Source organism: Alosa sapidissima, chromosome 17, assembly GCF_018492685.1.
Source record: "Alosa sapidissima isolate fAloSap1 chromosome 17, fAloSap1.pri, whole genome shotgun sequence".
Classification (NCBI taxonomy): domain Eukaryota; kingdom Metazoa; phylum Chordata; class Actinopteri; order Clupeiformes; family Clupeidae; genus Alosa; species Alosa sapidissima.
In genome coordinates, this window is record NC_055973.1 from 11,225,311 (window position 1) to 11,251,178 (window position 25,868).

The 25,868-nt window shown below is 44.1% G+C and overlaps 2 protein-coding genes across 2 annotated transcripts in view; both read right to left on the reverse strand.

The window, feature by feature from the left end:
• The window catches only part of LOC121688888 (phthioceranic/hydroxyphthioceranic acid synthase-like), a 42,730-nt gene extending 33,176 nt beyond the window's left edge, over positions 1-9,554 (reverse strand). Inside the window, exon 1 of the mRNA XM_042068812.1 lies at positions 9,218-9,554. The gene's annotated coding sequence lies outside the window, so the exon portion shown is untranslated. The remainder of the gene's footprint in view (positions 1-9,217) is intronic.
• A 5,025-nt stretch (positions 9,555-14,579) lies between these two features.
• On the reverse strand, positions 14,580-15,746 carry LOC121688919 (paraneoplastic antigen Ma1 homolog). Its single transcript, XM_042068832.1, has one exon. It carries the CDS (start codon positions 15,744-15,746, stop codon positions 14,580-14,582), a length of 1,167 nt encoding a protein of 388 aa, XP_041924766.1.
• Positions 15,747-25,868: the final 10,122 nt, after the last annotated feature.

The window sequence follows — 25,868 nt, forward strand, 5'->3', positions numbered from 1 at the left end:
TTGGCAAAGTAGCCAACAGTTCAGTTATACTACAGTAGTAGGCTACAGTGCAGTATAGTATTTTCATGTCCAAAATACTGCATTTCTGTAAAGTACATGCAGTACAATGCAGTTTTTTGCGTCTAAAATACTGCATTCCCTGCATAAGAGCTGCAAATATTTTCTCCAAAACTGTGGTTTTCATACTCAGAAATCTGCAGTTTGACACTTGAAGCAAGCAGAGGCGATTCTAGAGTCTGTGGGGGCCCCAAGCAAAAATTCCAAGGGGGCCCTACGACATGTGTTATCACCAATATGTTATATCGCCATTAGGTTATTATGTTAAATAATAAAAATACAAAAAGCGTATTATTATTATATTTTGACATGTATCTCACCACTGCAAGCTGGCAGCTCGACTTGCCTTACATGTGTGTGTAGAGCAGACTGTCCTGAATCTGGCAATATCATTGCCATGGTGGGAGGATTCTCTGGGGCTGAGCAATTTACAGACATATGTGGTGTGCGCCTTACAGAAATAAATGGGCATTTTTTTGAAAAATGACCTTTCTGCGCTCCATATCTGTGACACGAACTGATCTGACCTGACTTGATCCGAGTTTGCGTGTTAGTGGTGTACGCACTCATAATGATTCTCTACAACAACTTTTTACTGCATTGCCATGAACAAAGTAGAGGCAAAAAAGGGGTTTCTTTGTTGAACAAATTGGGATGCAATGTGAGCCTTGAATTGGATGCCATGCAGGAATTTGCTAGGATCTCAAAACCGGATTATGAACATGCTTTTTGCCATAGAAACACACGATAGCGTTGATTAAACATGCTTTGCCACAAAAACAGACAAAACGTGGGGTAAGTCCAGCTATATGAAGTTATTATTTTGGTGCCACTTCGTCGATTTTATAGAAGGATGTACTTGGTATAATGATAGCCCTGTGTCTCCTCTTTCATTTGATATGCTTGCCATATCTATGCGATCACGGGTTCGCGAGTAATTCAAACGAGAGTAATGGGTGAACGCAGAGAAGTATAATGTAATGTAATGCAATTTGGTTTAATTTCATGCTTTTTTTTTCCATACTTGATCGTACAGACAAGTGCGTAGTCTCGTTGGAAAGCCCCATCTGCTTTGTAACTCAATGTTTCATCTCGCTGCAATGAACTGTTGCGGTAGCCTAAATTACATTTGCTGCCAGGGCTAGTCTAGCAACTCTCCGTTGGCTTGTGAGCTCCAGAAATCGAAACTTAATCAGGCCAATGAAATCGTGTATAGAGTCGTTAGGTGGGCTTAACATAATGATTGATGGCAGAGTTGCAACGGTTTGGCTTGAATTCCCTGCTACTTGAAAACAAATAAGATGGATGTTGCTGCTGGCGAACAGTGTGACACGAGTTAAGCTTTTATTAAGTTGGCAAACGTTTGAACTAGCCAACTAGCTCCGCTGGTGGGAAACGCATGGGACTCATAGCGCTGCCGCTGTCCTATTGCGTGCAGAGGGAGTTTGAAAGACAACTGATTATCCCGCCCCTCGGACTGAGCACTGCGAACGGTGAGTGCCCAGACCCTACATTTTAATGTGGGTCTGGCTCGTCAGGCTACTGTTGCAGAGCAATGTAACAAAGAAGAAAGGGTGTGTTTTTGACGCACTTTGTGTCAATCGGGTTCTAAAAAATTAACGTGTATGCTTGGTCCTTACTGCATCGCGATTAACATGTTATGGCTGACAGCCTTAATACAAACATAAAATTAACCCAGGCTCGGACTGGTAATCTGTACAACCGTGGGCCGTTCCACATGTGGGCCGGTGACCTCCGGGATTTGTAAAAAAATGTTTTAAAGTTATTTAGCCTATTTGCGGCACGTCATGTAGGCCTAGGCCTAGCCTATAAATGCAGTTGCATCCATTTGGCTTGGGGGGTGACAGGTCAATAATTTTGGCTTACGATCGCGCCCCCCTGCCCCACCCCTCAAGTAGATTTGTCCAAGCAGGCGCGCTAGGTTTGTGCGGAAATATAGCCTACGAGTGCATGGTAGCCTAGGTTGTGTAAGTGCCCTCCGCTGGCTGGTGTTCACATCATCGCAGTTTAACCGTAAACAGCAATGAGAGGTCTAGTTTTATTCCATAAATTGTTTTTATAGACGTTAGTTGCACACGCTACCAAGAGCTTCCATTTACTGCACCATGTAGGCTACTGTAGTGCGGTTCTGTCAACATAAAAAAAACTACGGGTAGCCTACAATTTTCGCTTGGTGGAAAAGTGTAGCACAGGTTAAAGAAAACCCATTCATTTTTGAAGCTGATCCTACTCAAAAGGAACTTCAAAGTATTTCCCATATAGTAGGCCTAGCCTTTTAGCTCACAACGACAGTGAAAGTGAAACTTGGAAAGTGAAGTCTCTCCACCGAGCGTTACATTAGATGCACAATCAATCGCAGGTCGATGCAAGTAAAAAGTATCAACTGGCAGGTTATTAACGAAGGTAGCCTAATTTTGCCAAATGTGATGACGGCACACAAACTTGGGCAAAAACGTTTAGTAGGCTATACACTTGTGGTGATAGCCTACAGTTAATGTGAATCGCGGACTATAACCAAAGTAAAGGAGAAGATTTGCACCAAATAAAGGCTGTTGTTGTGTTTCTACAACATTTTGGCACAAAATGTAATTTCTGTCAACTATGACGATGTCCATGTTCAGTATAGAGTGCGGATCGGGCCGCAAATTTCTGTCCGAACCCAGCCCGCGTCCGACAGAGTTGCGTCCGAACCCGACAGGCATTTTCATTTTTATGTCCGAACCCGACCCGAGCCCGACGCAGATGACGCCTCAGTTATTCCCATGCTAGTGAATAAACGTTCACGTTTGTGGATATCCTGTCTTTTTAGCCCATTAAACGGAACACACAACAAATTGTCTACAGAATCAGATGAGCGTGCACGCACGCAGGTCACACACAGCGCACATTAACACAAGAGGCCCAAGCAAGCATAGCCTATTGAAATAGAATTCTTGTCTTACCATTGACGAAAAGTCTTAAAAATGAACTGCAACAGTTGTTGAAACTACAGTGCCTCAGTCACTGATCCATATGCAGCATCGACAATTGGGGCAACTCGAGGAAATCCTCATCCAGTTGAACGAGACGACCTACCGGTAGCCAATGTCTTTACCACAGTATGCAACGCAAATGATCTTAAAATCTCCTGATAGGCTAAAAACATTTTTTAACGTCACCCAAGACTGTGCTTATGTGCATATGTGCGAACCATTTGTTTATGTATTGTGACGCGTGTGCATTTCAGGCGGCATAAACAAATCTTGCACACAGGAAGAAAGCTATTAGGTCTTTTTTACATTTTACTTTATTCTCAAAAAACAAACGTTTGCATCATGTAAAGCAGACCTGTTGGTTACCCAACATAATAATGAATTTTAAATGTAAAGCTTCCAATGCATATCGCCCCGATGTGTTCGAACCCGTACCGAACCCGACTACAATTTCTAAATATTTGTCCGAACCCGACCCGACCCGTCGGGTCCCGTGGGGCTCGGGTCGGGTAGCCACACTCTAGTTCAGTAGCCTATATTTTTAATTTATAGTCAAGCATTGACATGTGGTTTAATGCATGGGGTAGGCCGTCCGGAGAGACCCCCCCGGACCCCCGTGTTATTGTGATTAAGCTATAGGTCCAAATCTAGGTCTCAAATGTTTGGGTTCAGTTTATGAAGTGTTGCTACAGCATAATACTGTGTGTTTGTTATTTATGGGGGAAATCAGGGGGGGATTTTTTTTATTTTATTTTATTTAAAAAAAAAAAAAAATTGGGGGGGTTGTTGGTCCAGTGGTGGGCCGGTCCAGGAGAAAATTGCCAGGGTCGAATTTTGTTCCCAGTCCGACCCTGCGTTAACCATCTCCTTGCTTAACTAGTTGTAACTGTTTCTGCCAATTAACATTAGCCTACTATAACTTCATTGAGTAGCCTAGGCTAAATGGCAAACTCCGATCCGTCATCACTGCACCGATTCAAGTGTTCAAGTGTGATCACACCTGACGAAGACCTGAGTCAAAGATAATGAATGCGTAGCAAGATGGGTCGTCCTAGTTCATGTCTATGTGGGCAAAGTGGAGTTCAGTCAGAGACGGGCTCTGGTTCAGTTCCCGCCTGCAGAGGCGTGTCACTGATGACTTCAAATGTATGAAGTCATCAAGTCATCATATGCCTCGGTTCCACGCCAGACAAGCCGGAGTACAAAACAAACTTGGTGTACACCTTCATTAATGTTGATTTTCTCCCGACTGGAGGGTCATACGGTCACGACATTCTACTGAAATAGGGAGGAGGGTTTGGAGATCATGATACTGTGTCCGAAATGTGCATCCATTGCTCAAAAAAAATAAGGATTCTGCCATAGACCTCAATGTTAAAAAGGGAGTCCGATCACTGCATAAATGTGCGGGGGCGTGTACTGCTACCCTATTTGCATACATTTCCAGGGACAGGAAATGGCCTCTCATGAAGTATCTTCGTAATCAACCATATTTGCCTGAGTGGTCGAAACGTTGTGTATCACCCACCATTAAACTGGGAGCTTTAGACACAGTGTGCGGATATCTCTTCTTTTGTTTTAGCCTACTTATGAAAAAGAGCATCCCAGAAATGCAGGGTCTCTTAGAAGTAAAGATGTAGGGGTATTCATCACTCTGTGTAAAACTGTGTGCACAAATGATAAAACAATGTCCTTTTAATGCTTCTTAACATGAAATTGTGATGTATTTAGGGAGTTCATTGTCTACAGGACATAATATTATTAAAACATTCAGAGAATCCAGAGAAATCTTTGCAAACAGGGGAAATAGCTGAAAAACAAATTGGATGGCCGTGGTCTTTTGGACCTCAGATGGCACTGCATCAACACCAGACCTGTTTCTAGACCTGTCATTGTATGGGCTCAGGAAAACCTCTGATAACCATTGTCTATGTGCCCAGTTTGATACTCAATTCAAAAACTGCAGCCAAAATTGTAACACCTAAAATTGAGACATGATAAAAAAAAAACACCACCCTCTTATCTGGGCCTGAGCTTGTTTAAAGTGGACTGAGGTAAGGTGGAAAGAAGTCCTGTGGTTAGACCAATCAAAGTTTGCCATTCTTTTTGGAAATCATGGACTCATCTGGGCTAAAGAGAAGAGGGCCTATCCAAGTATCCAACCCAGGGCCGGCGCTAGCCATTTGGGTGCCCTAAGCACAAATGCAAATGCTTGGTGGTGCCCTCCTTTCAGGGGGTCCAGTACAGCGGGGGGGCTACAGATCAAAACAAAAAACGATGGTTCCATGCTATCCATGTGGGGTTACATGCCCACCACGTTTCGTCTACCCCGGTCTTTCAGTGTCCCGGGAATCCTTGACGGAAATTTGGACATGCGGAAAAAAAAAAAAAAAAAATCTGACTCGACCTATATGACCGCCGCTTCGCTGCGTGGCGGTCATAATTAGGCCTACAATAGTTTCATTGTTTTTGCATTGTTGCATGCATGAGAAATACTTCTCAAAACAACAGCAGTTTACGGAGTCCCGGATATGTCATGGGGAAAAAAATAAGTTGTGGCCACGAAATAGCAATTCGTTCCCACAAAGTACTAATTTGTGGCCACGAAATATTAATTCGTTCCCACGAAATAGTAATTCGTTCCCACGAAATAGGTAATTTGTGGCCACGAAATAGGTAATTTGTGGCCACGAAATATTAATTAGTTCCTACGAAATAGTAATTTGTGGCCACGAAATAGGTAGGCCTATAGGCTGTGCACTGGACAGCTGGATGAGCAAATCAAGCGCAACTCTTCAAACAGGAACAGTCGCTGTCACACAATGGACAGGGATATGGTAGAGTGCTATTTTAGGCTGGGAATGAAATACAAAGACATTTTGAAAAGCCTGGCATTGGAGGGATTCATTATTAGCGAGAGGCATCTCCACAGACTATTAAGAGCCAGGTCGCTGCACCGGCGTAGGTACGACTTGAACGTGTCTCTCTCGTTTGTGTTTTTTTATAAGGGATAAATGAAACACTTGAATGAATTGAATGAAACGTAATTTACAAAGACATTGTAAAACACTGAAAGTTAATATTTTGTCACTAGCAACCTACATATGTCCTCTGTCAAATACAGTTGCATTTACAGCTCTGAACAAAACCGTTCAAGAGTTATTTAAGGAGAAGTCGAACGTGCGTTATGCTTCATTCGTCCCTCCTGGCTGGGACAAATGAAACAGCATGGGGGACGAAAGAAACATACAGCTTAAATTATGTAAACTTCCCACAACTTCAATATTTGACAACATACCATGAATGGTACTTCAAGTATCTGTTATTTTAGATAGATTGCTGCTGGGCTATATGTCTTGGTTCATGTCTGTTAACAACTCATTTCCGTCATGGTGATGCGAGTATTTCGCGGTTATGGAAATAGCATGCACTATGCCATTAATATAGCTAGAATAATGCATGTTTCGAATTATATAATGTTTCTATAGTACAAAATGTTATTTCACTCTGTTTTTATGTGGTTAAAGCCACCACACATCCAAATAAGTGCCCTTCATGACCCACAGGCCGTCAGTCTCCATAGGTTAACATGGCAAAACTCGACCCCCTACCTGATAGCCCCAAATATATTTGCATCTTTCTAAAACTGCTTTTCCATGTCTCACCTGCATAAAATATAGTATAAACACAGATATGTGTGCATTGACTTAGAATAAATGGGGTTTACTGCCTGGTCGGGACAAATAGGTGTTTCAATCGTCCCCCCATAGAAATTTAGCATTATAGGCTGTTTTGCATCCATTACAAACAAACATGCAATGTGAACGTCTGGGATTGGGGAGAGCACTAAATGCTCTACTGAATAAGCATGAAGTCAAACCTTTAAATGAGAAACACTCTTTAATAATAAAAAAAAATAAACCGCTAATGAAGTAAACTTGTGACCATCAGAAATCGTTTATCGCCTGCAACTCCGTGATAACAGGACGTAACAGGAAGGCATTTGGCTGAGCAACGGAGGTTAATATGCTCTATGTTTTGTCCAAATGATGTCTGTCTATCATCGTTGCACTCGGAGAAAACCAGAATGTTTCATTCGTCCCCCGTTTCAATCGTCCCGGTTGTACCCTACTGCAAACCAGAGAATTGAGAGCTGGTGGGGAGTGATGAGAAAAGACGACAGGCTTCTACTGGCGCTCGATTTGCTCACCCAGCTGTCCAGTGCACGTTAGATAATACATATTTCGTGGCCACAAATTACTATTTCGTGGGAACGAATTAATATTTCGTGGCCACAAATTACCTATTTCGTGGGAACAAATTACTATTTCGTGGGAACGAATTACTATTTCGTGGGAACTAATTAATATTTCGTGGCCACAACTTATTATTTTGTGGGAACGAATTGCTATTTCGTGGCCACAACTTATTATTTTTTTCCCCAAAGACATATCCGGGGCTCCCTAGCAGTTATATGGGTGCTGTTGTTTTGGAATGTTTCCCTCATGCAAGCATCATACACTGATAGAATATTTATATGCTAATTACATTTAATTTGAATGCCTGAATGTAAGGATTCAGGAAACACAATACCAGCTTTTGTGAATGGTAAATGGCGGATCAGATCATGCGTAAATCACTGATCTGGAGATCTTTAACTAAGACTAATTAATAGCTTTTGGCTGACTTTAATACTTAATGTAGCGCCCCCTAGGCCTATCTCCTGGTACTAAAGGGCGTTTCCCGGGTTCTTAAACTAATCCCAGTAAAGTATATATAATATATAGAATTCTTGCTGACCTTCTGTTTAAATGTCTGTTTGTGTCTTTACATGTACTTTGAATAAATAACTTTTTAACCCTTGTATACTTACTTGTGTGTAACTGACTTAAACCATATTCACATGAAATAACATTTACATAAGCAATCTATTACCCAATAGGGCTGTCACTTTTGTGAAAAAATCCTGTTCGATTTTTGAGACATAAGTGTTCATTGAATCGATTGTAAAATCGATTTTTTATGTCTAAAGACGTTTCCATTTTCAACGCCAAATATAGGCCAATCCACAAACAACTGCAGGACCAACGTAAAGAGGGCGCTTGTAGACGCAAGCCAGCAATATTTCTGATTTATTGGCGTGAAGTTTCGTGCACAATGACAAACAGAAGTGCAACATTCTCGAAAACCAGTAAGCCGAGTGGACTGCCATTACATCAGTGACATGACTGCAGGCTTCAACCTAGCTGTGTCTGTGTTTACGATTAGAAATGTCAAACAAATTTCGCCTACGTAGAACTCGATTGCACAGTTTGCGTAGCCTACCGCTTTGTTCTTCCACATCGAACTCCTCAAGTTATTAGGGCCCATCACTCGTCTCTCTACATGTCGCACAGGTTGATCGCGTTGTCCTCCATTTTTTGGCAAAACACGAGCAGCATAGCAGCTGATTGAAACAGCTGTTCCCGGTGCGTAAAATTGGTGGTAATTTTCTTTTTAGCGTTCGCAATGCTTTCTGCACTTCGGAATTATTTTATATTTGGTTAAAATCGATTCCCTATTTTAGTTTTCGAAACTTGTGTTGTTTGGTCCAATCGATTGTGCAATCGATTTTCGAACGTAAAGTGACAGCCCTATTACCCAATGGTATCTTAACACTAAGTAAACACTCAGAACTCAGTTATTAAACTGTTAAATAAAAATAGTTTACTGAATATAAATATTCAATTTACCAATATAAACAAAAAAATAAGATACAAGTGTATCAATGGAGCAAAGTATTCAACACATACTTTCTTAGCAAATGTAAAAGAAATCAAAATGTTACACGTACCTCAAAAGCCTCAAAATGCAGTAGGAGCTTAGAAACTAGTAGGCTACATTAGCCACACTTTAGCTAACAGTTAACAGTAAGCTTAAAGTACAGTACACAACACATTAACATGAAAACACACACACACACACACACACACACACACGCACACACACACGCGGGCCCACGCGCACACACACATTCACACCTGATTCACCCACCCCAGTCCTAGCCGGCAAATGAGCTAAAACCTAGCAGCTAATCGTTGCAGGCCTGGAGCGTCGCTTGTGGTCGGCGTGGCCAAAAACAAATGACCCCTTCACTCCGTTAGAGCAAGAGAAACAAATAACGATACCTTAATCCCAAGTGGTAGGTTTCCCGTCGAGTCACCGCACCGGCACAGGCAGGCAGTCTCTCACACGCAATGACCATGGACTGGCTGCTCACTCAATGACAGGAATCCTCTCGGTGACGAGATGACAACTTTTCCAAAACGTCAACTACAAAGTCTTCGGCTTCCAAGTTCACAATTTAGTCCGACTGGCAAAATATACGTTTGTCACGTTCTATTTCAAAGTTTAGTCACTTAAGCACGGAGCAAGTCCTCAACGTGGCTTCTCCTCAACTATCCAGTCTCCTCTCTCGCGCGGTTTGCAACCTTTCACCTCACATGTAATTCCATGCATACAAAAGTCATACAATGAAATATTTTTTAACACAACATCAAAATATTACATGTTACATTATACATTTCACTTTGCCAATGAAATATTTTTAACAAAAACTCTTAGAATGAATTTAAACACATACATGACTTAAACACAGTTGTGTATCAAACTACAACTCCCATAATCCCTTTCACTTACCCAAATTGAATGGAATGGAGATGAACTACAATAAGCTTATTTCTTGAGCTTACTCCTAAATTCTAATATTATATAACTTCAAGATAATTTTAGTTCTAATGAGCAATTATGAACTTTATTTAATCTAAGTTATGTAGCACTTATTTATTTAACTTAAATGCTTTTTAGCACTGCGCTACACCCTCCCCCTTCTAAAGGCTAGCATGTCCTCATGCGCTATCATTTAGACATGAATAAGTCCACTTCTTTCAGGGCAAGGATTAGCAAGAGAGCATCTAAAACACTGGGCCATAGGATGACACCAAAGTGTTTTGCACTTCCTCTTCTCAGGCTCTTGATTTATGTGAACCACAGTAAGGGGCTTATCGACTGGCTTCCCTGGCTCATCATACGTAAAGCGTGTCACAGGTTTTACCTGCCTTTTGGGAGGTTTTTCACAGGTAAGTTCTTCCACAGGCACTTCATTTTCAACCACTTCCCTCTCAGCAGGATGTTCTCCCCCTTCAGACTCTGAGGCGTCCACAGGGTCAGGTTGTGGTTGTAGACTACTTCCTGCTTCATCATCTACAGGCGTTTCTCCAACTTCATTTTCCACAGATGATTCTCCAGCTTCTCCAACTTCTTGAGCATGGCTTTGCTCCAAGTCATCAGACACTGGGGTACTCTCGGGTTGGATTTCTCTTTCAGGAACAGCAGGGGGTGTGGATCTGAACAGTTCGCTCACATCATCTCTCAGAGGGAAATACGACCCATCATATTCCTCATCAGATGAAGACTCTTCAAATCCATCTTCAGTATCCATCTCTCTGACTTCCTCATTCCGTGTTTCCTTTCTTTCCCGTTTTTGTTCTGTTTGGGTTCTGGTCACAGGGCGATGAGGGGCCTGTTTGCTCTCCTCAGGGGTCGTCAACCTCACAGACTCTCCTATGGGTAACAGGTGGTCTCTATGAAGTGTCCGTATACCTCCCATTCCTCTTTCAGGTTTCAATCTGTAAACAGGTAAGTCTGGCAATTTCTTCACAACAATGTATGGCAATGAATTCCACCTATTCTGTAACTTGTGTTTTCCTGTAAATCCCAGATTCTTTATCAACACTGTCTCCTTGTTCCAGAGTATGATGTCTCACTCTTCTGTCAAAGTTTTTCTTGTTTCTGTCATGGTTCTTTTGCGAAGCTTCAGATGCAAGCTTGTACGCATTCTGCAGTTCTCTTTTCATGTCCACATACTGCTGGTACTTCACTGCATCCTTCCCATCAGCAGAAGTGTTGAAGCACACATCAATGGGCAAACGGGCTTCTCTCCCGAACATGAGTAAGTATGGCGAATAGCCAGTAGCCTCGTTCTTCGTACAATTGTACGCATGGACTAGTTGACTGATGCTCTGACTCCATTGTGACCTTTTAGCTGGATCCAAAGTTCCTAGCATTGACAGTAGCGTCCTGTTGAATCTCTCTGGTTGTGCATCACCTTGCGGGTGGCAAGGCGAGGTTCGAGACTTACGGATGCCTAACATCACCAACAGTTCTTTGATAAGGCGACTTTCAAAGTCTCGTCCCTGATCTGAATGGATTCGCGAAGGTAATCCATAATGCACAAAGAATTTCTCAAACAGGGTCTTGGCTACAGTCATGGCTTTTTGATCTTTACACGGGAAAGCTTGGGCGTAACGGGTGAAATGATCTGTTACGACCAACACATTTGCGATCCCTCGGGAGTCTGGCTCAATAGACAAGAAGTCTATACAAACTAGGTCAAGTGGACCTGTACTTGTGATTTGACTCAATGGAGCAGCTCGTTGTGGAAGTGACTTCCTTGCAAAGCATCTCCCACAGTTCTTGACATAATTCTCAATGTCAGTGGTCATTCTTGGCCAGTAAAATCGTTCCTTCAGGAGTTCAGTTGTCCGTTCGACTCCAAGGTGTCCAGTGCCATCGTGGAGGGAACGAAGGACCATCCGACGGTATTTCTCAGGTAAGACTAACTGTTGTCTTTCGTCTCCAGATTGTTTGTTCACCACCCTGAAGAGAAGGTGATTCTTCACAATCAGCTTGGGACTTTGTCTTTGCAGGAGCACTATGCTTGGATCTTGACTCTTGGCCATAGCCTGAAGCTGGCCAGTCTCAACAGCTTTTTTTACCGCACCTATGACTGAATCTTGTTCTTGAGCTCTTCTCAATTCATGGTGGCTCAATTGTTCCAAGTTGCTTATCTCCAACTGTGTCGGACAGGCATAGACACTAGGAACACTCTTGGGGTTGGCTCCTAGTTGGTCTATAAGTCTGTTTGACTCAGTGTTCCTGTATGGAGTTGCTATTTGGCAGATGGCTCTAACCCCAGGGGGAGATATCTCGTTCCAGTCAGGAGACACTTCAGTGGATGGTAACTGACGTGAGCGCAGATCAGCGTCAATGTTGTGTCGACCTGGTCTGTACTGGACTTTGAAATCATAGGTGGCGAGAGCTGACAACCACCTATGTCCAGTTGCATTGAGCTTGGCAGTTGTTAGGACGTATGTGAGTGGGTTATTATCTGTTCTCACCGTGAACTTAGCACCATAAAGATAATCATGGAACTTGTCCACGACCGCCCATTTCAATGCTAGTGCTGCTCAGGGGCACTGAGTTTGCGGCTTGCAAATGCTACAGGCCTCAGGCCTTCAGGATATTCTTGATTGAGGACAGCGCCTAAACCATTCAGACTTGCATCTACATGGAGTACATATGGTTTTGATGGGTCAGCAAATGCTAGCACTGGGGCATGAGTGAGGCAGTGAATGATATTATGAAATGCCTTGGTGCACTCTTCGTCCCAGCGCTCCCCAAAAGGCTCTCCTTCTTTGAAATAATACTTCTTCTCTTGGGCAGCCTTGTGCCTATTCTTAGGAGGGTAGCCTTTTGTGAGCTCAGTGAGGGGTCGAACTATGGCTGAGTAGTTCTTAACAAACCTTCGGTAGTAGCCACAGAATCCGAGAAACGATCTTAAAGATCTCAGATCTGTAGGCACCTTCCAGTCCTTGACCGCACTCACTTTCTCAGGATCGGTGGCTATTCCTAGCGCAGAAACAATGTGTCCAACATACTTTACTTGTGGCTGACAAAACTGGCACTTGTCAAGTGAAATTTTCAGACCACACTCTTCAAGTCTGTCGAGCACTTTAAATAGTCGTTCTTCATGTTCCTCTAAGGTTCGTCCGAATACTATGATGTCATCTAAATAGACAATCACCTGGAGCAGATGCATGTCCCCAACGGCTCTCTCCATCAACCGTTGGAAGGTTGCCGGGGCTCCAGTTATGCCTTAAAATTCATAGAACCCTAGAGGACATATGAATGCTGTTTTTTCTCTGTCTTCTTCAGACATGGGTATCTGGTAGTACCCACTCCGGAGGTCTAACACAGAAAACCAACGACTGCCAGACAGGCAATCCAAGGCATCGTCGATCCGTGGAGTGGTGTACTGGTCAGGGATTGTTCTGTTGTTTAACGTGCGATAATCAATGCACATCCGTACACTCCCGTTCTTCTTTCTGACAATTACTATTGGCGACGCATATGGACTTCTGGATTCTTTGATGATGCCCGCTGCCAGCAGGTCTTTAAGGTGGCGGCGTATGTCATCTATATCCGCTGGGGCTATGCGTCTGGATCTTTCTCTGAAAGGTCTTGGGTCACTGAGTCTTATGTGGTGCTCCACACCCTTGGCGAGACCCACATCCCACTCATCAAGAGAGAATGCATTACCTCTTTTGGATAGCTTCTGATGCAGCCTGTTCCTCCAGACCTCTGGAATCGGAGATTCACCAAAGTCAAACAACATCTCCTCAAGGACCTTGGATGTAGATTTAGGTCTCTGGGCCATCATAACTGTGTCAGTGGGATACACATAAGCAAGTACTGTTCCAGCAGACAGAGTAACTTCCCTCAGTGTCTCATTTCTCAACAGTACTTTGAAACTGTTGACATTTAGCTCAGACGATGTTAGCACCACGGGCTGAATGAGAACTCGAGCAGGTAGCGTCATAGAAAGTGGTGTTTCAACCATGACAATGTCTTTTTCTAAGGGTTTCTTGCACCCAACTTTGCAAACTGCATATCGTTCACCTCTGGCAGGAACAGATAGAGGGCCCGGACCCATCCATTTGACCTCTCCAATGGGCTCTTCCACATCTATCTCTTGGCTACGGGAGAGGAGCACTTGTTTTGTCTGTGGTAAAATTCTGAAAGAGCGAGCCTGTGAGTCTGAAGTGTCAGCATCTTTGCACAGAGCAGCTAGACGATGGAATAAGTTGGCATTCGTCCCAATGATGACAGGAATATGGTCTGGGCCACTTGGCTTGGGACAAACTAATGCTAATACGGAGATAGACTCACTCACTCACTCCGGTAAGTGTGGCTGGAAACTCCACATCTACTACTATATAGCCTAGATATGGGTAACTGGAGGAGCTCAAACCCCATATTGAAAGACCAGTGATGGGGTGGATGGGAACATTGGGTAAGTATTTCTTTTGCCACTTGTCAAATATTATCGTGACTTGAGATCCACTGTCCAATAAGGCATTACACGAATGGCCATTGATCTTGACGCTTTAGTGAACGAAGCAGCTTTCTGATCACTTCCGGGGGGTTTTCTGATTCTTGGCACTGGCTGGCAATGTGCCCATCGCCACCACATCGGTAACAAAAGAAATTATCACGGCTGACTGAGGGCCTGCTTCTCTCATAAGAGCTCACAGCTTGTCGCTGAAATGTCTTTCTTCTTGGGGTTGCGCTGCCCTCTACATTCATTACAGTCAGCTGTTTTTGCAAATGCTGAACTTGAGCCTTCAAGCTTTGTACTTCAGGGTCTATTCATGCTTCAGCACTCGCAGAAGTCATCTTTGCTTTCTGTTCTGGGGCTTCAGGTGATACTGGGGCCTTGCATGACTCTTCCAGCTTGGCACGCAGCTCCTTGACCTCAGCTTTCAATGCTTGAATTTCAGCGGGTTTTGGCGGTGGTGACGTTTTAGGGAGCACAGGTTTCACCGTGGCATCAAGCTTACACCAGGCAGCTTCATTTTCTTCCTCCTCACGAATCTCGTTCAGTAGCTTCAAGAAAGTAGGCGGGGATTCTTTTCTCTCTCTCAGTCTTAACTTCAGCAACATCATGTCGGACTCAACAGCGCCACGAAGAAGTTGCTCAATTCGCACTCTATCAACTTGTGCAGGTTGTAGTCCACCTCTCTGAACTACTTTGGTCAATGACTTGTCTACTCGACGGAGAAACTCAGACAGCGCTTCACCGAAGTTCTGGCGAAGAAGTCTGAATGCAAAATACAAATCTTCACCGGACTCTGAAGTCCCAAACGCACTTTCAAGCGCAACAAGATACTCAGATGCACTTGCATCACCATTAGACAATCTAACTGCCTTGATAATCTCAAGGGCAGGACCCTTTAAGCTTTCAACAATGCGCTTACGCTTCTCTTTTTCAGCACAATCACTTTCTGCTATCATCAGCTTAGCCTGCTCAATCCAATTCTCCATGGTTTCCTCTCCCGCCGGAGTAGGCACCACACCTGAGAAAACACGCAGTCGCTTGTAAGCAGTGGAATCACTAGAACACTTTGTGGTCTTTTCCAAGAGCTCACCAACTGCTCGAATTACAGCTTCAGGAGAACTAGTAGGAAAAGGGGAAAGCAAAGCTTGAACATCAGTCATGGATTTGCCTTCATCTTGTAGAAGCTTTCTGAGTTTTGCAGAAAAATCATCAGGGACAGGCTCTTTTTCTCTGACGACCACAATCTTCCACACAGGATCACCATCTTTAGGTAATACCTCAGTAGGAACACGCGAAGGATCAATCTTTTCATGACATTCACACAGCACCAGCAAACTTGTTTTAGACGGACCTTCTTTTGAAGAACGAACACGTACTCTACCAAATATTTTCACAGTTTCAATTGTGCTCTCAATAAAGGCTACAGCAGCATCAACTGGAACATCCAACAACAGCAATGCATGATCGGGCTTAACCATTGCATCACTACACCAATCCAGTAGCTCTTGTTGCCAAGCAGAACTATTTCCTAACTCCATTTTTTCACTCAAGAATATAGACAGCAATGAAAGTTCAACTTAACACTCTTTGGAGCATCAACATTATTAATCGGAAGGAAATAACAGCAAGAATCATCCCAGCAGTGCCTCCATTTTGTGTAGCGCCCCCTAGGCCTATCTCCTGGTACTAAAGGGCGTTTCCCGGGTTCTTAAACTAATCCCAGTAAAGTATATATAATATATAGAATTCTTGCTGACCTTCTGTTTAAATGTCTGTTTGTGTCTTTACATGTACTTTGAATAAATAACTTTTTAACCCTTGTATACTTACTTGTGTGTACAGTGGGTCCCCGTTAAGTTTGGACGGGTTCCTTCATGAATCACGCACCCCATTTTCTCAGCAGAAATGGCACAAACTGCAGTTGACACAAACAACCACAAGGTGTCACTTGGGTGCCACTACTATTTTTGATGCGACTGACTTACTGCTTCCATGACGCAGCGGGGGCACGGGAACTTAAATTGATCACGGTAGTTTAAGCTTACACTTGACAAAACATTCTAATATGAAATTGTAGATGCAATTGTTGTAAAATGGTGCAGCTCCTTTAAGAAAGCACCGTGTGCAGGGATGGAGAGAGAGAAAGCGAGAGGGGATAGGCCTATGGGTGTTAGAACTTAGCGTGTGGAAAAAGTACGTGCTGTTGAGACTGGAGCGAGTCATATTCAAAATAATGCAAAAAAAAGGCAATTATCCTCATTCATTGCAACCAAAGCATGCCTGCTTGCCGACGTTCAAACGAAAAATATATCAAAGCACCTTTTGCGTTTGAATGTAGCACGAAAAAATGTTTAAACAGCTGGACAAATGATTTAGCTAATTGATTATATAACCTGTACACCAGCAATTGTTGAACATTTACCTGTACAAGTACATTGACAGTAGCCCAGCCTAACAGCATGTTGTAGGCCTACTGTAGAAATTTCACTTAAATTGCAATCGCAACATGCCTGCTTGCCAACGTTCAAACGACAACGAAACAGATAATAAAACAACAAGAGGGTTGAGTCTGAATAATTCCAAAGGGGGCAGATAGGGGCCATTGCACTTAAAACTTAAAAAGATGAAGCTTTCTGAACTTTGAAATTGCGATCAGTGACTGGCATCGGGTGAACGAAGCTTTTCGAAGTTGAACAGGCTATTAAAAACTATTTGCGCACCTCCATGTCACAGGAGAGACTGTGAGCCTGGAAAGACGATAGATGACGGCTCTGGTCATCCCATACCCTCCCCCCACTTCCTGTAGCCTACCATTATGAAGGCCTGTAGCCTAAAACGACTCGTTGCCGTTTTGTGACATTAAGCTTTTTCACGTTAAGCCCCCTCCCCCATCCCCTTCTTTCACAAGCAGTGGGGGAGCGCGGGGCACAAAGTAACACTTTTTGGTAGACAAAGGAGGGTTCTCCGCGCTTCTGTCGTTTGGCCACAATCCGTTGCAACCAGGCCAGGACAGATATTTTAGAGAGGAGAGACGCCGGTGCAGCTCAGATGTCTTCTTAATTTTCTTTATTCTTCAGTAAAAGGTGCAGAACATTATTAAACTTTGACTAACATTTCGATGTGTCGATGTTTTTGACTAACGAACGTCAAAACGTTAGTCAAAGTTTAATAATGTTCTGCACCTTTTACTAAAGAATAAAGAAAATTAGGAAGACATCTGAGCTGCACCGGCGTCTCTCCTTCTCTCTAACACTTTTTGGCTTTGGCTAAATATTTCTAAAATCATTTGAGTTTCGCTAGTCACATGTTTTAACAAGCAACACTTGTTATTGAACTAATAACAGACGTGTCGAAAATTGACTTTATTTTTTCATACGGAGAAATAACATATGCAGAGTCTAACCAAGGTCAATCTTGCCAAAAAAGCCCTCAAACCTGAAAACACATGAGGCAAAAGTGCAAAACATCACAAAACTAACTAAACTAACACGCGCATATTTTTGTATTGCAATCATTGTAGCCTACAGTTGTAACAGCGCGTAACAGTCGTTTTACTCCCCGGATGCGCTCATTATAAAGAACGTTTAACGTGTCCCAAAAACAGCTATCAATTAATCACCAAACGTCTTATAAACAAGTATTGCCAGGAGCAACACCTTGCAAAAAATGATAACAATAGGCCTAGGCCTTTATATGGCTCTGCTTCTGCCTAGATTCAAACTCAGAACTACCTGAAAGTTGCAGACCTGTTCTGGAAATACGTGCATTAACCCACTCGACCGTCAGACAACGCTATCTGCTTCGAGTAGGCCTATTGGGTAGGACTGTAGCCTACACTGGTTGCTGTGGCAGTCTTGAGTGACCGAATTCGTTTTTCTTTGTCATATGTGTAGAAATCTGGGGTATTTCTGTATGTATTCTGATGTGTTCATCTGTGTTACTTTTGTGTTACTTTTTGTGTGTAGTAGAGACGTGGAGAGGTACATGCCATTGTTTGTGTCTGCACATAGGATTTACCATCAACAGGTCAGACTGCCATGTTCCTGGCCGTAGTCATAGCATGGGCAGAATGAGATATCACCTTGTTATTCTGTTTTCAGGGCTAGTACTTTTCCTATTATTTTTGAGCTATGGCTGGTACCTTCCACGTTGGCATGATTTACGTTGACATGATTTTAGTATAACAGGCTTTGTCTCAGGTTTGGACTTGGAGACGGATCGAGGAAGCGACTCGGGGAGCATCTTATGCCAAGACGCTCAGCAGCAGCCCGCTTCTACTAACTACCACACCTGTTAGACTCTGTGCAGTTTTACTGTTTGAGACTTAGCCTGTGCTCGGTTAGTGAGTGTTGTACCATCTACAATAAATTCTTTTAATCACCGATCCTGATCCAGCCGTCAAGCTTTATTGACCATCTTCAGTACAGACATCAGAACTAAAACACAACGCAAAACGATCGTGAATCCAACATTTGGTGCCGTGACCCGAACGCAAGAGGAGGGGGAAGACGAGAACATCCATTCGGCGAGGTCAGACTGAGTCTTCGGGTTCAAACAGACGTCGAGGGCAGATTTTGAAACTTCACATCTGTAAGAAGAGTCTACTTTGGGGCCCCGGGCTGACGTGACCAACCCCAGCTGGAAGCCTACCAAGAGGGAGGACGCTGTGCGCGTGTGCACCCGCCGCAGTGAAGAAACTCTGACCAGGTGAAAGCAAAGGGTTTTCTTCTCCTCTGTGCGTGAAAAGAACCAAGAGTAAAGTTAAAAAATAAACATAATTTAGGGAGTAAATTAGAATTTTTTTTATTTAAAGCTGCACATTAATGAGAGTATTGAAGTTTGTGTCATTAAGTGTTTTGACAAGTAACGTACCTATATCAATGATTGATTAGCGCTAGATGTCATTTGATATAAGAAGTTTTCCGGAAAAAAGTAAACGGTTGAAGTGTACACATATTTTGGGTAATTGGAATAGATTCGTGAACGAATTAAAAGAAGTAATCGATTAACTACGGACAAGCTTGGGGGATTAAAGCTTTTCTTTTTCTGTACTGCCATTACATGCTGAGCTGTGTGAGTTTTGTGATAAAAGCTGTGTGGGTTTTGTGATAAATGCTGTGCGGGTGCCGAAGAGAAAATAGAAGGAGTTACTGTTGCTACAGTCATTATTGTTGCTGAAGTGAACTGTGTGGTTGTTTCTCAAGGTCTTTGTTTAGTTTAATGGCCTAGGACTAAACTTAGCGTTACAGTGATACGGAGAGGAGACAAAATCACCAGAGGGGGGTGTTTTGGTTGTGCAGTAGGTGAAAAGTGGAATAGGGTTTCCAACCTATGTTTTTGTTGACTTGGTCAACTGTGAATTTAACGAGAGATCGTTAAAGGTGTGTGTGTGTTTTTGTCGTTGTCCAGCCGGTTTTGGGGAGAAAGGAAATAGTCTGAGTTAAGTGGAACTGACACTGGTGAAAGTTATTGTTGTGGCTTCATGCTGTGAGTAAAATAATTTGCCAGGTTCCGGAGCGAGAGAGATAAGGAGAGAGTGTTTTCTTTTCCCTGGCGGGAGCAGCGAGCGTGTGTGTGTGAGTGTGTGGGAAAAAAAAGGAGAAGGACAGAGAGAGAGAGAGGTTTTTTTCTCTGGCCAAAGCAGAATCGCAAAAGTTGGCACTAAAACATCACACACTACTGACAAATTTAAGTAAAAAGTTTAAATAAAGGACCTCGTCCTTGTACGAACACATAGTCTAATTCGTATGGCTTCGGGCCCCAATAATAATTTGGAACAAGACATTGTGCAAGAGAGTAAGACATCAGAGATGGTTCGCGGGCGCAATAAGCAAAAAGAAGATAAGCAAGCAGCTGACCATGATGAGGAGGAAGTGAAGCCTCAGCAGGAGGAGACATTCGCTGAAATACAAGATTATGTGTCAGATTGGATGGCGAAGAAATTTCAATTGGGCAAATTTGAGGAAAAATTGAGAAAAGATTTTGAAATTGATCCAGCATCTATTGTCCAGGGGCGCTGGCCACCTAAGAAGGTTCGTGAGGTGTATTTGAGTTGGAAAAAGCACAACAGACATCGTGAGCCCTATGCCTTTTTGTTAATGAGCCAACTAAGGCGATCCTTTATGGGGGCTATGCGGGCATCCTGTTCGCAGGAGGTGGATGCCGAAAAACACCGTACTACATGTCTGGCAGAAGAATTGAAATCTCAAGCAGGGAAAGCTGGCAAGAGGTTGCAGACGGCCGCAATTGTGGAAGAGTCATTGAGAAGGAAGATACACAGAAATTCGAGAAGTGAGATGGAGAATCCGACACTGCACGGCTTGGACCCAGCAGCGCCACCTGCCATGGTGGAGGCTTCTGGAAGTGCAGTGGACATCTCTGACACTATTGAGCTGGGAGGCAGTTTCATCGCACACTATCCGGCTATTGGAGGTCTGTTTGAGCCAATGAACAGCACCCCACCTGGCGGGTACCAACAGCCAACAGGGAGAGGCCCCTGTTACCAACAATCTACAGCTGATGCTCAAGCCAGCATGGGCCTACCAACAGGCCCTGGCCTCTACGCTTCATATGTGACCCACTACCAACAACCTGCTCAACCCCAGCAGGGCCATTACCAGCCACTGGCCACTGCTACAGCACCCATTCCAACACCATCCATGCTGTTACCAGCGCCACCTGCAACCAATCCCCAATACCTGTCGCCCGAACAAGCCAACCAAGCACCAGCGAATGATGACGCAACTGCTGTCCCCGTGACTGACGCCCCATCCACATCTGATGCAAGCCAGGGAGCGGCTGCTCCCGTAATTAAGCCCAAGACCAAGAGGCGCAGACCACCAGCAGAGGGATGGGATGTCTGGGATGAATCAGCTGATGAGGCCCTCATATGCCCAGTACGCACAGTAGCCAACGCTGATGGTGTGTCTGTGTTCTACCAACCAGCAAAGGGCGACGAAATCCAGAAGTGGTCCGCCGCCATACAACACCCTCGGGATGCCGGACGGCATACCTGGACGAAGATAAAAGAACTCAAGGAGATGAGAGACCTGCACCCTTTTGACGCATTGAAGATCCTACATCGTTACGTTACTGCCTTGCTTGAAGGCAACTACCAAAAGACCTGGCAGTCGTAAAAGTGAAAGCACACACAAGGCAAGACGCCCTGGAGGCAAGAGGCAATGCATTGGCGGATGCGGCGTCAAGAACAGCCGCAAGAAAAAGAGAGGGAGGGGATAACGAAACGACTAACGAGAATGGACACGGAAATGGAAACACGGACGGATCTAACGGTAACAGGAATTTTTTTGAAAATGACAAAGAGAAATGCATGATGAGAGTGACCAAGAAGATCAAGGAAACATCTGAAGAGGGAAAACGGGAAAGTTTGGCCAACATCAAAGACATGCAGAACAGCGCAAGCCGAGAAGAGAAGTGGACTTGGATTGAAAATGCGGCAAAGCTCCATGACGACAACCTGTGGAGGTTTGGAACACGAACAGTGGCTCCAGAAAGTCTTCTGCCATACCTGGCGACGCAAATTCATTCGCTTGGACACGTGGGAGTGGAAAAAATGAGGAACAGATTCATACAGGTCTGGTGGGCCCCAAAGTTCACAGCAACGGCCAGGGACATCGTCAAGCGGTGTGCCACCTGTCGGCAAAACAACCACGACAGAAAGGTCAAGCTGCCAACATTGAAAACACCTGCTCCACCAGGGCCTTTCAGAGTTCTTCAGATAGATTACATCACCCTTCCAAAGTGCAAAGGCTATCGCGACGTTCTGATTGTCCTGTGCAAGTTTTCTAGGTGGATCGAGGCGTTCCCTGCACGATCCGGAACTGCACTACACACTGCCAAAGTCCTCGTGAAAGACATCATCCCACGATACGGATTGCCGGAACAGATCTGCTCAGACAACGGAACACACTTCACTGGAGCAGTCTGCGCGGAGGTGGCCCGCATGCTGAATGTGCAATGGTCCCTGAACTGCCCTTACCACCCAGAATCCTCTGGGCAGGTGGAGAGAGCCAACCGGACGCTGAAGGAACGACTGGCCAAGAAACATCAAGAAGGCATTCCTTGGGTTGACGCCTTACCAACAGTCCTGTGTAGCATGCGTGCTACAAGCAACAGGGACACAGGACTCAGCCCATTTGAGATCGTGACTGGCAGGCCTTTCTCAGCACCAGGCACGATCGATCTGAGGAAAGCCGACATCCACCTGACATCAGATGCAATGCTGAACTACTGTGTGCAATTGACAGAGGCGGTCCAGACAGCGGCTAACCAAGTGAAAGAGGCCTGGGGAGACCCCCCGGAAGGTGGGCACTCCCTAGTGCCAGGTCAGTGGGTGATGATTCACAAGCCCCAAAGGTTAGCGCTAGAAGCGAAGTACGATGGGCCGTATCAGATCTTGTTGATAACACAGTCGGCAGTAAAGGTCCAGGGCAAAATCAAATGGATACACGCGAGCCACTGCAAACTAGTTGATCCGCCGGAAACATGACACGCCGAGCAGGGTACGAATTATATCTGATTTTCCGCCCGTCTTCTTTTTAGAAATAGGGTGTAGACCAGGGAGGAAGATTCACGGAAGACTTTCATTTTGACGGTGGATTTGTTGTTTTCACGGGAGGTCAGAGGAAAAAAATGAAAAGGGTAGGGACACCAGTGTAGAATCTTTCCCTGTAAAACCGAGCCTGCTTGGAGTGTTGTGCTAATTGACTCTTGGTGACACAAACTCATGCTCAGAAAGGTGATAGACTTGGACAAGTCTTACCTGTTTTTTTATTATCGGCATTAGCCATTATCTAATTCAGGAGTGATTACATATACCTGTGAAATGTTTAATCATTATGTGCTTGCATGTTATATTGTTATGTTACAATCAATACTATAACTTGATTATATATTACATTTAATCATTATATGATTGTTCTCACTGCAACCATGACTATCCTCCAACTGATACTGCTCTTTACTTTCACTCCACATGTACCTATGAGGTTGCTCGAAGCCACGGACATCATCCAGGACAGAGACTTTTGCCTTTGAACTGAACTGTTGCCTGCCGGTCTCCTTCACTTCTCCCCAAAAAGACTCTGTTTCCCAAAGGAATCCTCAACTCCATCGTTCTCTAACAGCGATCAGCTCACTGAATTCTGTGTTGTGTAACTGTTGTTGTGTGTCTCCTTTATCAACTGAAAAATGTCACCGAGAATGTTGTTTTGTTGTGCTGTTATCCTGTGTCACCTGGTTATTGTTACTGATACTCTGTATGACAGCCATCATGATGTGCACAAGGACAACACTTTTCTGAAGACGGCTCATGGGTTGGCCCAGGCCAAGCGTAAGCATTCGTGTTGGGTATGCGGGTTAATGCCATCTGCCTCTGAAGTGTATCCTTACATAGCCATCCCCTTTACCATCCCAGAGTATGTAGCAGCCTTTAACAGTACTACAAATGGTTCCCCTGATGACATCTTTCCCAATCCTCCATGGGCCAGAGGGCCCCCTACTAAGCTTAAATTGAGTTATGCCCCACGTGGTGTGGTCTGTTGGGTGGCCGACAAGAGTGGACGGTCGGTGGTAGGTCAGAGCATCTGCCCATATGAAGTTCAGGTTGGACAGACTGAGGTTTCCATTGAACAGTCAGGTGAAGTGGTCCTTATTCCCCTTCCCCCGATGATGCGTGTTCCAGGTGGGACGCCAGGAAGCACGGTCGTCACTAATGCACTAGCCCCTGTGTGTGTGGACAGTATGCATATTCCTATCTTCACCCTAATTGGCAAGGCTCCTGTTATTTATCTTATGTTGTTCCAGCTGTGAGGATTGTGGGGAGGGAACATTCATACACCCTAGGACTAAGCATGACGCTTTTGGGGGTCACAGTACTGTTGCAACCCCGACACAGAGATTCTTTACCGCTTTAATTCCAACTTATGGCCTAACTGTGGCGCTTGATGAGATTAGAGATCTGGTACACATTGTTGATGTAGTAGCTAATGACACTGCACGTGCTCTTTCAGACATTAACCGAGAACTGTATGCAGTAAGACAGGTTGCCCTTCAGAATAGACTCTGCCTGGACGTGGTTTTGGCCAGTAAGGGAGGTGCTTGTGCTCTGATTGGACAGGAATGCTGTACTTATGTGCCTGACTCGACCGGTAATGTCTCCAATTACATCAAAGATATTTACACCCACGTGCAGCAGCTTAAGCGGGATAATGGTAGCTGGTCCCTGGGAGGTTGGTTGAGTAGCTGGGGTGGGCCCCTGTTTGCTCAGATTGTCCAGTTCATTATGCCCCTGCTCATTCCCATCTTTGTCATCTACTTAGCAATCCGAGTGGTGTTGTGTATCATTAAGCGTGCCACCACTACCAATCCAAGATTGGCCCCTGTTAGAGTACCTCCTGCCCAGCCTCGGGATGAACCGAGGATGTGGGTTTGATTCCTTTCCTTTTTAATTTTTTTATGTGTGAGACAATCCTCCGGAACGAAATCAGTTATTATGTTTTTCTTTTAAGACACCGGCACTTCCTCCTTTTCGAAGTGCTAGAGAAGTAATCTTGTCTTGGTTTGTCCTCTGTTCTTTAGACCACATCAGACTCCTTTTATTTGTTTTGTATGATCTATAAAAATCTGTGTTTTTTAATTGATCAAGAGGGGGGACTGTAGAAATCTGGGGTATTTCTGTATGTATTCTGATGTGTTCATCTGTGTTACTTTTGTGTTACTTTTTGTGTGTAGTAGAGACGTGGAGAGGTACATGCCATTGTTTGTGTCTGCACATAGGATTTACCATCAACAGGTCAGACTGCCATGTTCCTGGCCGTAGTCATAGCATGGGCAGAATGAGATATCACCTTGTTATTCTGTTTTCAGGGCTAGTACTTTTCCTATTATTTTTGAGCTATGGCTGGTACCTTCCACGTTGGCATGATTTACGTTGACATGATTTTAGTATAACAGGCTTTGTCTCAGGTTTGGACTTGGAGACGGATCGAGGAAGCGACTCGGGGAGCATCTTATGCCAAGACGCTCAGCAGCAGCCCGCTTCTACTAACTACCACACCTGTTAGACTCTGTGCAGTTTTACTGTTTGAGACTTAGCCTGTGCTCGGTTAGTGAGTGTTGTACCATCTACAATAAATTCTTTTAATCACCGATCCTGATCCAGCCGTCAAGCTTTATTGACCATCTTCAGTACAGACATCAGAACTAAAACACAACGCAAAACGATCGTGAATCCAACATATGAATGCTGTCATTTTGTTAACATTACTGTTAAGGAGATGCTGTAGGAAAAGTCTATATTTCAACATCGTTAGTGTAGTAAAAAAAAATCAGAACTATTCACAAGGTTTCTGGGCAGCATATTAATGTTCTGTTAGCAAGCGAACTTCTCATGACTACCGACAAAGTAGCCTACTGCCAGCTGACGAAGCTCTCATTTTAAAACATTACTGAGAGACAGACACTGTACAATCAAGAAATCTTGCCACTGAATCCAAAACTATGTTTAACATTATGTACAAGGCTTAGGCTACAGTGGACTAGCATGTTTCAGGGGCTGCTAAAAACAGAGAAACGCACTG